Source organism: Tachysurus vachellii, chromosome 22 (assembly GCF_030014155.1).
Source record: "Tachysurus vachellii isolate PV-2020 chromosome 22, HZAU_Pvac_v1, whole genome shotgun sequence".
NCBI lineage: Eukaryota > Metazoa > Chordata > Actinopteri > Siluriformes > Bagridae > Tachysurus > Tachysurus vachellii.
Genome location: NC_083481.1, coordinates 6,773,319 through 6,786,646, shown reverse-complemented (window position 1 = coordinate 6,786,646; position 13,328 = coordinate 6,773,319). Strand labels below are relative to the sequence as shown.

Genomic DNA, 13,328 nt, shown 5'->3' with positions numbered 1-13,328 from the left:
TTTGCATGCTATCTTTCCAGAATGAGGGCAAGCATATGTTTTTATTATTTCCGACAAAGTTTCACATCATCTTTCAGCTGCACTGACACATATGGCAGATTAATGGTTTCATTTCTGCTGCAAAATAATACCCAGAGCAGAAATGCCACCACGAGGAAAGGGTGAAACTCTGCCAAGGCGATCATTATGGTGATGCCCGGGGTTGGCATGGAGCGGGCCATGCTGTCCTGGCCTTGGCACTGAGGTCTGGCACTCCTGCAGGGCCTATTGGCACTGATGTAGAAGAGTTGGCAGAGAGGTGTGCTTCTCACCTTCTCCTCCTTCTGCGCTTGCTTTTTATCCACCTTTTTTCCCTTTTAGAGAGTGAATTAGAAGTAAATGGTTTAATAGTGAATTTGAACTATATTTTTAGCGGATTTTTCAATGTAGCTAAATACATTTTGCATTTTTTTATTGCAAAAAGCAGGAAATGTCAAAGGTCTCTAGAGTCTCCAAGAAAACAATTTGTTTAACATTTCCGAGACAACCTCTGCATTATCTAAATACACAGGCAGAGGTCAGACCTATTGATGGACACAAGACCTGAAATAATTCAGCCATCTAATCGTTTATATAATTAAATATTACTTTAAAATGCCACTTTTTCCTTTTCAAATATTCATACTGATTAGTATTATTTTCTTTAAACACACTGAAGTGCTGAAAAAAAAAAATACAGGAAAAACACATAGATTAAAAGCTGTCATGCAGGTGTGAGTCTTCGGGGTTGGGAGCTTTGTAGGTGCCTTTCATTTTTGTTTCATTAATTTCGTTATGATTTGTATTCATTCATTTTGTGATGTATTGAACAAGAGCAAATACTTTAATCATGCAACAAAATGGGAATGGGAAAATACAGAACCACATGCGCAATCACAATCATAGGGCTTGGCATGTCAGGAAAATTCTGAGCAATACGATGCATTATATTCAAGTGTGGACTGTGCAGGTATAGATATACAGGGTGAAAGTAATTGAGTCCAGGTAGTTTGTGATCAACAAGAATTACATGGCAAAATCTTTTTGTTGGCTGTTGTAGTCAAATCCACCTCACTGATGTTTTCCAATAGCTACATTACCACTGCACCGTTCTAACATAAATGTTTGTGCTTAAATTTAATACCATGAGATTCCACAATGACATTGGTTTATGTTAGCAATACGTGAACTGATCATTCTCACTCTTTAGTTTAGTGCATGCAATGAAATCACATTTTCTTGAGAAATGTAATATTTTTATGTAATCTATGTTTTCTTAAATCTAACTGATAACATATTCCTTGTTTCATTGAAGTTTGATGGTAGCTTATGATGTTACATACATTTTCTACTACACTTGACTTTACAAAATCTACTACACTTGCAAAATCTGGTTTTAATGGATTTAACGATGGATTTAACAAAAGGGTTTAACGATGTATCTGAGTGTCTACTGCTGAGCAATGATGCCATCATCTTTTCTTCCTCTCGGCTTCTCAAAGTGAATCATCGGTTTTCACCTAACTCTATCCTCGGCATCCTCTACTCTCGTACCAATTACCTTCATGTCCTCATTTAACACATAGATATATGTCCTCTATGGCCTTCCTCTTGACCTCTTACCTTGCAGCTCCATCTCCAACATCCTACTACCAATATAACCATCTCCCTCCTCTGTACATGTCCAAAGCATCTCAATCTAACCTCTCTGTCCCCAAAACAGCCAACCTGAGCTGCCCCTCTGATGTGCTCGTTCCTAATCCTGTCCATCCCCGTCACTCCTAAAGAGAACCTCACCATCCTCATCTCTGCTACCTCCATTTCTGCCTTATGTCTTTTCATCACTGCTACAGTCTCTAACCCATACAGCAGAGCTGCTTTTACTACTGTCTTGTACATCTTTCCTTTGATTCTTTATGACACTCTTCTGTCACACAACACCCCTGACACTTTTCTCCACCCACTCCAACCCACCTGCACTCGCCTCTTCACCTCTTTTCCACACTTCCCATCACACTGGACGGTTGTCACCAAACTCCTGCATCTTTGTATTACTGAATAATAAATAGAAGTTAAAAGTTATTCTGTAAAGTTGTGCCCAAAACAGTTGTTATTATTACGTCTCATTTTGAGAAATATAATGCAGCACTGAGAATAACATGGACTGCATTATAACACTCTTCGAGAACCAACTTTTCCAACTCTTTGGAAGTGTGGTAGTGTAATGTGTTGTGTTGGCGTGCTAGAGTTTCAGCTCGTGGGTGGAAGAACTATTTGCCAGTACCAGAAACACAAACCAAAGCATGCAGAGCTGTAAAAACCTCCACATTTACCTGCCTTCAGGCAACACTGAAATGAAAAGTGCTACAAAAATAAGACTGGAATTTGGAGATGGTTTGCTGAAAGTTGGTATGTCTGTCTGGATAGCCAAATACAGCAATTTTACCGGAAAATTAATATAAAAATATATATATATTTATCTCCCATATTCATTTATGGGTGATTGTTTGTTTGTTTGTTTGTATGGTTTGATTTGATTTTAAATTTTATGTATGTATCTATTTGTTTGTTTTTGTGTGTTTGTTTGTTTGTTTGGTTGGTTGGTTGGTTTTATTTAATTTTTTAGTTTTTTTATGTATTTATTTTTGATTGTTTGTTTATTGTAACGTGCATATTTTTGTAACAGTATTTATCAGTAATTGGCTAAAGATAAATAAATAAATTGGGGAAATAATACATTTATTTGATCCATGCTGAATATGTCAATTCTGAACGAAAACCATTAACCAATTTTGAGGGGAAATTTAAGTCCTACACTTAATAATAATCTATGCAACTTTTTTCCAAAAGACTTTTATCTTTGTTTGGCTCTAAGGGCAGTGTATTAATGTTTTCTTTTTCCTCATTATACTTTAATGACTCGTCTGCACTTTAATACTGAAATGACGTTGAAAAGAAGTTTTAGGGTATGCAGTCATAAAAGATTTTTGTAATGGAATCGAAAGGAAAAAAACGAGATACGTTAATAGAGTAATAACAAATATAGCCATGAGCCAAAAGAAGAAAAAGAAGAATGCTGTGTCTAAATTTTCTCTCAAATATTACAATTTCAGAAAAGTTCAAAAATATATAGGACATGCTTTCTAACTTCACTTTCAGGCACAACTCAGGATTAATGGCTCCCTCAAGGGTTGCATTTAGCATCGCTAATGATAAAATAACCAAGAACAGAAGGAAGATGTTTGTTTTAGGAGTGTTTCTAAATCAGGATGTCCCCTGCTGGAGAAGAGGATGAGGCTTCACTAGCTGTCAGGATTTCATGATGCCTGCACCTTGCTGTTGTTTTATGCTGTGCCAAAGTTACACAATCAGAACACAACCAGATAACACAGAGTCAGGTTTAATGTTGCGTTGACTTGCGTGTCTCTATTGGCGGGTTCACAGAGGGGGTCTGCGCTGATTTATTCGGAGCACACACAAAGCCTCAAGAGGGGGAACATATGCTTAGTAGTGCTTCATAATTCACTCACAATCCTGCAGCAAATATGTGCATGTCTGTGTGCATGTGTTTGTGTTTGTGATTGTGTGTGTGTGTGTGCGTGTGTGAGATAGAGAGACAGAGAGTTGACCAGAAAGCTAATTTCTGGATACAATTACATGTAAACAGCAGTCTTTTTCCTCTACCTGGAGGGGAGCCTATAATGTCCTTATTGCTGCATGAGGCATACTGCAGGGGAAAGGAAAAATACTTCTGCGAGCCAGCAACAAACCATACACAACCCCATACCAATACATGGTTGAAATGCTCTGGTTTACGATACCAAACATTGCTAAGTGAGAAATCCTTCACAACTCCAAACGCTCTACTGCAACATTTAGCCAAGTTGCTAAACCACACTTTAGTTTCTCTCAGATTCTCTCAGATTTGGCAGGGGGTATGCTTTATTTGGAATTCGACTGTTGTACTCAAGCTTGGCCTTTTTCACGCCACATCTTTGCCTTTCTGTTTGCAAAGGAAATACATAATCAAATCAAAGCTGTCACGTAGAAAGCTCATCGCTAAACTAATTGAAGCCTCTTTGCTTCTTCTATCCTATCTATTTCAGGCTGTAACCATAGAAATTGATCTGTTGAGATTAAGATCAAGTTCATCAACATTAAGGACGTACCAGTTTTTGAAATATGGTCAGAGGAATGAGGAGAGATGAGGAATTTAAAAGAAGCATACACGGCTTCTTCCCACCAGCATTCTTTTTTTTTTTTGGCATGTGATGTAATGCTGGCTTTATATTCTATCAAGTATTAACCTACTCCTCACATCTCAAGGGGTGATTACACGTCTTGAAACGTGGTTAATTCATGCTTTTTTTTCTTACACTTTTATTTTGACTATTTTGAGCTAACTGGATCAGATATTAGCTATTTTCACGGTGTAAAAATAAAGACCAAAACAACTAGTGTTAACAATTCGCAGCAATTAGAAAAATTTACAAATCTTTCATTCAGTACAGAAACTATACTATGTTAAATGTACTAAGTAAAATTTTGTCTTTACCCATATTGGAAAATCCTGGTATCAAAATGAGTTTCCATGTTGTAATTATTGAGTGGTAATTTGTGTGCAACTTCCTGTTTACGATCATTCCAATAGCATGTGTAGGCAAAATAAGTCTATGGTATGAACCTTCACTGCTACACAAAACGAAAGGGTACAGATATAATCCTTGTAAGAAAGCCAAACAACAAGCCTTACTTTAAGACAAAAGAAGTCAGGTGATGATTCAGCATTAACATTTAAGCACATTGCGAGGACATCTCATTTGTTTGTTCTCGATTCTTCCTGTACTTGTTCCATTTTCCTTTGATAGGAGCTAAAAAGCAAGGAAGAGAAAAAAGGAAAGGAAATGAGGAGATCCAATTTAAGAAATGAGAAGCACTCCATGTCATGAACGCTTTCAGTGCCATCCTGTTGGAAAGACTCTTCAAATGGAGACCACCCACGGCAGCTATTTGTAGAATTGCTTCAAAATGAGCGATGAAACGTATTTGATGTACAAACGTATTCCTTTCAGTGTTCTCACTGTGAAGGAGTGAGTAGGGCTTAGTCATGATCACTTCAATATGGACCTTAAACGCAGTAAATATTATTAATATGTTTGTTAAAGAAATAGCATGAGTTTGAAAAGATGCTGAAACTGGTTTGATTTAATGCTGATTAAATGCCTGCTGTGATAATGATTACTTTAATATGAGAGAAGCAATTCTGACACGAACGCATTCGCGAACAAATTGTTACGTATTATTATCACAAGCATTTTTAAGATATTTTGCTAAAATGCTAAAATTGTTTGTTTTGCTTTTTATTACCTAGCGATTTAATGAAGCATGACTGTGAGTCTGTAAGTTTCAGCATTAGGAGTTTGTGTGTTCTCTGTCAGAAATATTTCACAGTTCAAGAGCTCAGTTCAAGTCTAGTACAACATACATTTTGCAAGGTCTTCCTTCTTCTATATTAAATTCAAATCAATTCAATTTTATTTCTATAGCGCAATTATATTTTTATAGACTGAGGCGACTGTGGCAAGGAAAAACTCTCTTAGATGGAAGAGTAAGAAACCTTGAGAGGAACGAGACTCAAAAGGGAACCAATCCTCATCTGGGTGATGCTGGAGGGTGTGATTATAAATTATGTCCTTTCTACAGTCAAATACAGTCCGACAATCGTGTATTGATTAGGAAGTTGTTGTCCTTACAGACCACATGTAGTTGCAATCGCGTTTTAATACATTATTGTTTTAATAGTAAATTAGACACTGACTTTCATGGTGGATGAGAATGATAAATAGTCCTCTATAAAGTATTTGGTAACCTGCCAAAGCCAGCTCTTCATTCTCATGCGCCAACTGCTGCATCCCTTTGAACTGCTGCTCATGCAGTTACACACTTGTAGAAAAATACTGCCTTCTTCCACATGCATGAGCTCACAGATACTCACAATTGGCTAGTGTTGCTGATTGACAGGGGATGCAGAGAAGGAGAGACTATACCAGGGGTCGGCAACCCGTGGCTCCGGAGTCGCAAGTGGCTCTTTCATCCATTTGCTGCGGCTCCCTGTGGATTTGGAAAATAAATATTTAATTTGAATTTATTTTATTTTAGTTAGTTAGTTTTTTAAAAATGTAATTTTTTCTTGTAACATTAAAATAAACCGTGTTTAATTTTTTTGTCGCTCAAAAAATGCGTCATAACTGTTGACTTGTGAAATCCGTCACACAGAAGCAGACGCATTTTTGGTTTGCTGCAGCCGGCAAGTTACAATTTTGATGTCATGAATGCGAAGAGGACTCAATTAGACGTCGGACATTTTATTTGAAAGTAACCTTCAACCCAGCATCTTTTTTTGTTAAGGTTAGTTCAAACTGTTCAAAATATTTTTTTTTGCTGGCAGAAATAAAATTTTGTTTACTCGGTAGAAGTTCACTGATTTCAAAAATGCAACACACTACAGTTTTTTCTACTTTCTATAAAGGTAAAAAACGATATATGCAGTGTTCTCTTCATTTAGATGTCAAAAGAGTTTTGTGGCTCCCTGTGTTTTTTTTTCCTGTGGGAAACGGGTCTAAATGGCTCTTTGAGTGTTTCATGGACTATACCATCCCATTTATCCAGAGAGCATGGCCAGTGTTTGTTCCAAAGTCTCCCTGCATACAAAATGGCTGTAACATCACCAGGTTATTAATGATCATTTATATAAGGAGTCTGTTAGCCCTGTAACAGTCAGAGGTAACTGTAAAAGATAGTCCTTTACATTTACAACATGGATTTCTTTACATTTCTTGGTATAGTGTCAAGCTGAGAGAGTTTTGATTTTGTTTGCGTTGGGTTGGTAATTTTATTCATTTTTTTATTACTTCTATCTTAAAAGTAAAGAGAAATAAAAAAGAGAGGACGGTGAGCGGAGCTACCTTTTTTAGCTGATATATTGTAACTGATAACATCAAGTTATGTATGAATGTTGTTATATAATGTATAGTTTTGGAGATATTTCAAAACATCAAGCTACATCCACATACAATTAACTACTGTACAAACATATAAAACATATGTAGATAAAGTATTCATGAAACGTAGTTGTTAGCACGGTTTCCTTATAATCTCCAGGGTTGGGGTTTCAATTCACGCTTCTGCCCCCTGTGTTTGGAGTTTGTATGTTCTACCCATGTTTCAGAGGTTTCCTCCAGATTTCCTCTAGTTCCCTCTTCCATTCCAAAGACATCCATTTGTAGGCTGATTTGCATCTCCAAATTTTACAAAGTATGTGAATGGGTGTGTGTTTGTTTGCCCTAGCCTTGTGTCCCGAGTCCCCTTGGAAAATTAACCAGGCTCTCAATGACCCTGTATAGTAAAAGCACTTCAGAAATCGGATGATTATTTTCCTCTAACAGCACGTCCCATCATATTAATTCGCAATATTCAGCTCTGGTACTATGTTCACACGCTGCTACCATCAGGAACCCACTGTGTGTTTCTTCCCCGTATGTCACTGTGTTTTATGCAGTATGGTTTGGAGTTATTGCCTCAGGTTTTTCCTCTCACATCCACTTGAGACACAGCTGACAGCACAACGCTGTTCTCCTGCTAAGCTCTAAGCACAGCAGACACACACATCACTTAGGATTTTTTCACAATGATGCTTTCATGAAATGCGTATCTGCTTTTATATCTTTCTCTTTCTCTCTCCCACCTTTTCTCCCCTAACAGCATCTGTCCAGCAGACACAGTGTCCAGCAAAGCACATCACAGGTACACAAATTTCTTCCTTCCTGCATGAAGACAGTTGCCACCTTTCACAACAGGTTTTCTTCACAATGAGCAGTCTGACCATTTTATAGGTCGTTGCTGACTTCGGGCTAAAACCTGACACTAAACCTGGTTTTACGGCTTGTTAGCAGTTTTTTAGAGAAGTTTAACGTTAATTTGAACCTGTTGGAGCTGTGAGTTCATCTCAAGGTCAGGACACAGTTAGTCACGATTATACACATTGATCAATTTTCTATTCTTTTTCCAGTTTGAAAAAATAACACATATACAATCTAGTGATTTAAGGTAGTAGGTGTTATCCCGTGTTAGTCATTAAGGCAAGACACAATCGATCATTGCCAGCGGATTGCTGATATATTTGTATTTATCTATCCTTATTTAATATGCATATATTTGCAGACATTGTAAAGCCAATAGTTTACTCTTTGCACTTCAGTTGTTTTATGCAATTTTTCAATATAAAATCTGGCAAGCCATAGAATCTGTCAAGTCAACACTTTTTGATTAAAAAATGATAAAATTCCTGGGAAATAAACTACAATTAGAAATTAGATTTCTATTAGATAGATAGATAATTAGATAGTGTTTCTGAGCAAAAAAAAAAGAGAAAACATATTTTAAATGTGATTTAATGAAATACCAAACTAGTTGTTGTGATTTCTAAAGATTAGAAAATTAATCAGTACATTTAAATGGTTTATAAATTGCTTAAGTCTTCTTTTCAGATGCAGTGGACAAAAACAGTAATATAAACATAATATTAAGATTTGATGTTTGTTACTACAGTCTAAGCGCGATATGGATGCAGTTTATCCAAATATATTGATTGATGTATTGTAAGCAAAATCTGCATCTCTGTCTCTGCTTTCTTACCTTAAGTGATGACAGTGCATGTTAGAAATATAAACGTGTTTTTTTTTTTGTTTGTTTTTTTATTTAAATTAAAACAAATTAATTAAAATTGTCTGTTTAATCTACATATAAAAATAATTGTCAAATATTTTAACATGGAAAATAATATGCTGTGTGATATATCAAAATACACCCTTAGGTTTTAAAAACAGAAATTCAAGACACTTACAAACAGTACAAACAGTATCAGAGTGTTTTCTTTGCACTGGACAGTCTCTGAAGGACAAACACTGTCCAAAACCACTGCCTACATAAGCATCCTACGCCTGAAAGAAACACAGGGGAGGAATACAGATTCAATCCCCTTGACAATAGTTTGCATGTTGAATATCATAATGTCCTTTATAACAAATGATAGAAACAGACATAATGATGAAGAAAGCAGAATGAATTTTCTCATGTCTATGGATTAAATGTGAAATGTGAAAATTTATTTCTGAAAGCTGCTCTGTTATAGAAGCTGTGTATTTGATAGAAAATGATTTGTATGCCATTACATTATATATTCCACTCTATATGTTTGTATAATTTATGGAAAAATGCTTATTAACAAGAAATACCTTATCTAATATACAGTGACCTTATAAAGGAGGAAATACCGACATTTAAATTTGGCATTCAGAAAAAAATATGGACAGTTGCAACTTAAATAATATGTTAAATTATCTATCTATCTATCTATCTATCTATCTATCTATCTATCTATCTATCTATCTATCTATCTATCTATCTATCTATCTATCTATCCATCCATCCATCCATCCATCCATCCATCCAAATAAATGATTGGATTTGATTTGATTAATTGACTTTATCTTTCATGAATCTACATAAATAGCCCTCACTAATGAAGTGTTTTTGTGTGGTTGGGGTGAATATTGAAAAAATATAAATGATGCATTCCTCCCCCAGTACTGTGAAACCCCTAAAATAGCTATGCTGCCCAAAGTTCCTAGCCGGTTATTAAAAGAATTTCCGATCTTTGAACATCCCATAAAGTGTCATTAAATTCTTTATTAAAAAATGGAAAGACTCCAGTAAAAAAATCCCCACTAAAAGTCAGGAGACCTGGTAAAGAGAACATAGTCCTAGACCAAGAAGCAGACAAGCTTTTGTAAACAATTTACAAATTTTAATATTATGGTATAATTTAATAATATGATATTTCATGTAGATTCATGACATCTTTTCTCTAGTTACCTTCATTTCAGTTCCAGGTTTTAACACTGCAAAAAAAAAAATCAGTGTGGGAGGAATATTTGTTCAAGGCACTTGCCATCTTTTCATTTTTATTGAATGTAACTTTAAGCTTTTGTCTTATTTTTCAAGGGGGACAGCATGCGTCAGCGTCACGGTGATGCGGTTCGGGTTCCCGTCCCTCACCACCTGTTTGTTAATCTCAAGAGCTTTACCTACAACACCATAGGAGAAGACACAGACATCTTCTTTTCCCTTTATGACCTGCGAGAAGGCAAACACATAAGGTGAGGAGCCGTGTGAGATGTCCTATCCCAAGAAAAGCAGAATAATAATGAGATTTTGTTATTGACTCTGGAAACATTGTGCATCCAATCTGTACACATTTATTGGTTATTGATTTATTTGTAACTTATTTATAAGGTTATATCATGCAAAGAATCCAATACATTCAGTTTAGTTTCCTGTGCTTAGAGTAATTAGTAAATTAATTTGATTTGTAAAGCACAATTATAACATACATACATGCATACATACATACAGTATCTTACAGAAGTGACTACACCCCTCACATTTTTGTACATATTTTATTATATCTTTTATGTGACAACACTAAAGAAATGACACTGTGCTACAATGTAAAGTGAGCGTACAGCTTGTATAACAGTGTAAATTTGCTGTCCCCTCAAAATAACTCAACACAGCCATTAATGTCTAAACCGCTGGCCACAAAAGTAAGTACACCCCTAAGTGACAATGTCCTAATTAGGCCTAAAGTGTCAATATTTTGTGTGGCCACCATTATTTTCCAGCACTGCCTTAACCTTAACTCCTCCATCTGCAGTTTGAGGATGCCCCACAGATGCTCAATAGGGTTTAGGTCTGGGGACATGCTTGGCCAGCCCATCAGCTTTTCCCCTCAGCTTCTTTAGCAAGGCAGTGGTCATCTTGGAGGTGTGTTTGGGGTTGTTATTATATTGGCCCTGCACCCCAGGGAGGGGATCATGCTCTGCTTCAGTATGTCACAGTACATGTTGGCATTCATGGTTCCCTCAATGAACTGTAGCTCCCCAGTGCCAGCAGCACTCATGCAGCCCCAGATCATGACACATCCACTACCATACTTGACTGTAGTCAAGACACACTTGTCTTGTAAGTGTACACACAATTTGTACTCCACACTTGGTTGCACAACAACGCTTGACACCATCTGAACCAAATAAGTTTATCTTGGTTTCATCAGACCATAGGACATGGTTCCAGTAATCCATGTCCTTAGTCTGCTTGTCTTCAGCAAACTGTTTGTTGGCTTTCTTTTGCAGCATCTTTAGAAGAGGCGTCCTACTGGGGCGACAGCCGTCTAGACCAATTTGATTCAGTGTGCGGCGTATGGTCTGAGCACTGACATTCTGACCCCCCACACCTTCAACCTCTGCAGCAATGCTGGCAGCATTCATACGTCTATTTCCCAAACACAACTTCTGGATATGACACTGACCACGTACGCTCAACCTCTTTGTTCGACCATGGCGAGGCCTGTTTTGAGTGGAACCTGTCCTGTTAAACTGCTGTGTACCACCTGCTCCCCATTCACACCTGAGACCTTGTAACACTGGCATGACAGCATTTTAGAAATTAATGGCTGTGTGTTGAGTTATTTTAAGGAGACAGCAAATTTACAAGCTGTACACTCACTACTTTATATTGTAGCACAGTGTCATTTCTTCAGTGTTGTCACCATCTGACATGACAATCACTAATAGGCTGCATGGATCTACAGTCTGAGATCTAGGGACATTTTTGCACCTATAACTAGAAACATGCTCGCAATAATTATAAGGTACTGTGTAGATCTGTATCTTATTATCCTTTAAGTTTGTCAGATTTTTTTTCTAGATTCTTGATAATTTAGAATTTCTATGGACTCCCTTACATAACATCTTTCTCACTACAACTTCTTAGTAGACAATTCTCATACAGTAATCCTTGGACTATGTCTGAATTCTGCTTTATCTGTTTTGCGGCTCGAGACCTCTTTTATACAACTCAAGGACAAGATTTGAATATCAACAACCAGGCGTAGGTCATCTGAAAAAAAACAAAAGTAATGGTACCAGTATGCAGACTTTGCAAAACAGCTTGGGAAAACTTGTTGTTGCAAACGTCCTTGCCCCTAGAGGCTTGGCAGAATCAGGAAGAGGAAATGAATATCAGCTGGGAAGGTAATCATTATTTTCCTCCATGCTGTCACAGCTAGAAACACCCTTACAGGAATTCTGGCAGACATAGTGCCCACAAGTGCCATACGAGTAATTATATACTATAATAACTTATAGAAGAAATAGAAGTTTCAATTGATGAGTTGTTTCAAAATGGCTGAAAACTAACTCTCTACTGTAGACTGTGATGAACCTGGTTATGCCGTTCACATTTGATGTCAAGGATTCTCTGCACAACCTCATTCTCCTGCTCAAAAGACCCTCAAATATGACTTTGTGTAAAGGAAAAAGACACACAGAGAAACGTAGATGATTGCCGAAGGCTTCAAGAACCTTGCCGCGAGTCTCCTGTGAGAGTTTCCACTGTTAAGATGAACTTGATCTGTTACTACAAAAACATCACACTCCCCTTTCTCTCACTCTCACTCTCTCAGTCTTATGTCTCACTTTCTCGGTCTGTCTTAATCTATTCACTTAGTGAGCCTTAGGCGGCGTTACTGCAAACTTTCCCATTGTGTGTTTAGCTTTACTTCTCTTCCCTGCTTTTGAAACATACATATTGTATGCAATCTGTGTATGAAATCATATCAAAAGAAGCATAATGTTTTCACAAGAGATATACCTAATTTATTAGAATTATATACCAGAATTTTATCAAACCAACCTTTAAAGTTGGGTTAAAGAAATCCGACACTGCTTTGTATATCCCAAACATTTTGAGTTTTGGAATGTTTAGTGTAACATTACATAAGTCTCACCAGTCTAATACTAGCCAGATAATTATTCACAGCATCTTGGCCTCTCTCTCTCACTCTCGCTCTCTCGCTCTCACTTTCTGTCCACCCACTCATCCGTGTCTTGACTGTCCATTAATGGTCCTGCAGCCTCCCACTTGAAAGCTGTCCACTGCTCCATTCCAGGGTCAGCCCAATATTGTATTACATCTCATTACAATTATGCAAAGATAACCCTGATGGTTTATTGGAGTGTCATGAAAAGTGTAACCTTTTTAATTCAGATCCTTTCACTACAGACCTGGAAATCAGTATTTCAATAATTCCTTCACAATAAATCCAGCTAAATGTGAGAATTATTAACTGCTGTTGAGAACTATTGAAAACTCTCCTTATGAAGGTTTTATAGTAACTGTAGGAAACTGCA

General features: G+C 36.9%; 1 protein-coding gene across 5 annotated transcripts in view; it reads left to right on the top strand.

The window, feature by feature from the left end:
* The window catches only part of dock3 (dedicator of cytokinesis 3), a 223,631-nt gene that overhangs the window by 131,441 nt on the left and 78,862 nt on the right, over positions 1 to 13,328 (top strand). For all 5 annotated transcript variants that reach the window (XM_060858528.1, XM_060858527.1, XM_060858529.1 and 2 more), the window contains 2 exons: positions 7,780 to 7,821; positions 10,081 to 10,235. In XM_060858528.1, coding sequence (XP_060714511.1) covers positions 7,780 to 7,821; positions 10,081 to 10,235 — 197 coding nt within the window. The remainder of the gene's footprint in view (positions 1 to 7,779; positions 7,822 to 10,080; positions 10,236 to 13,328) is intronic.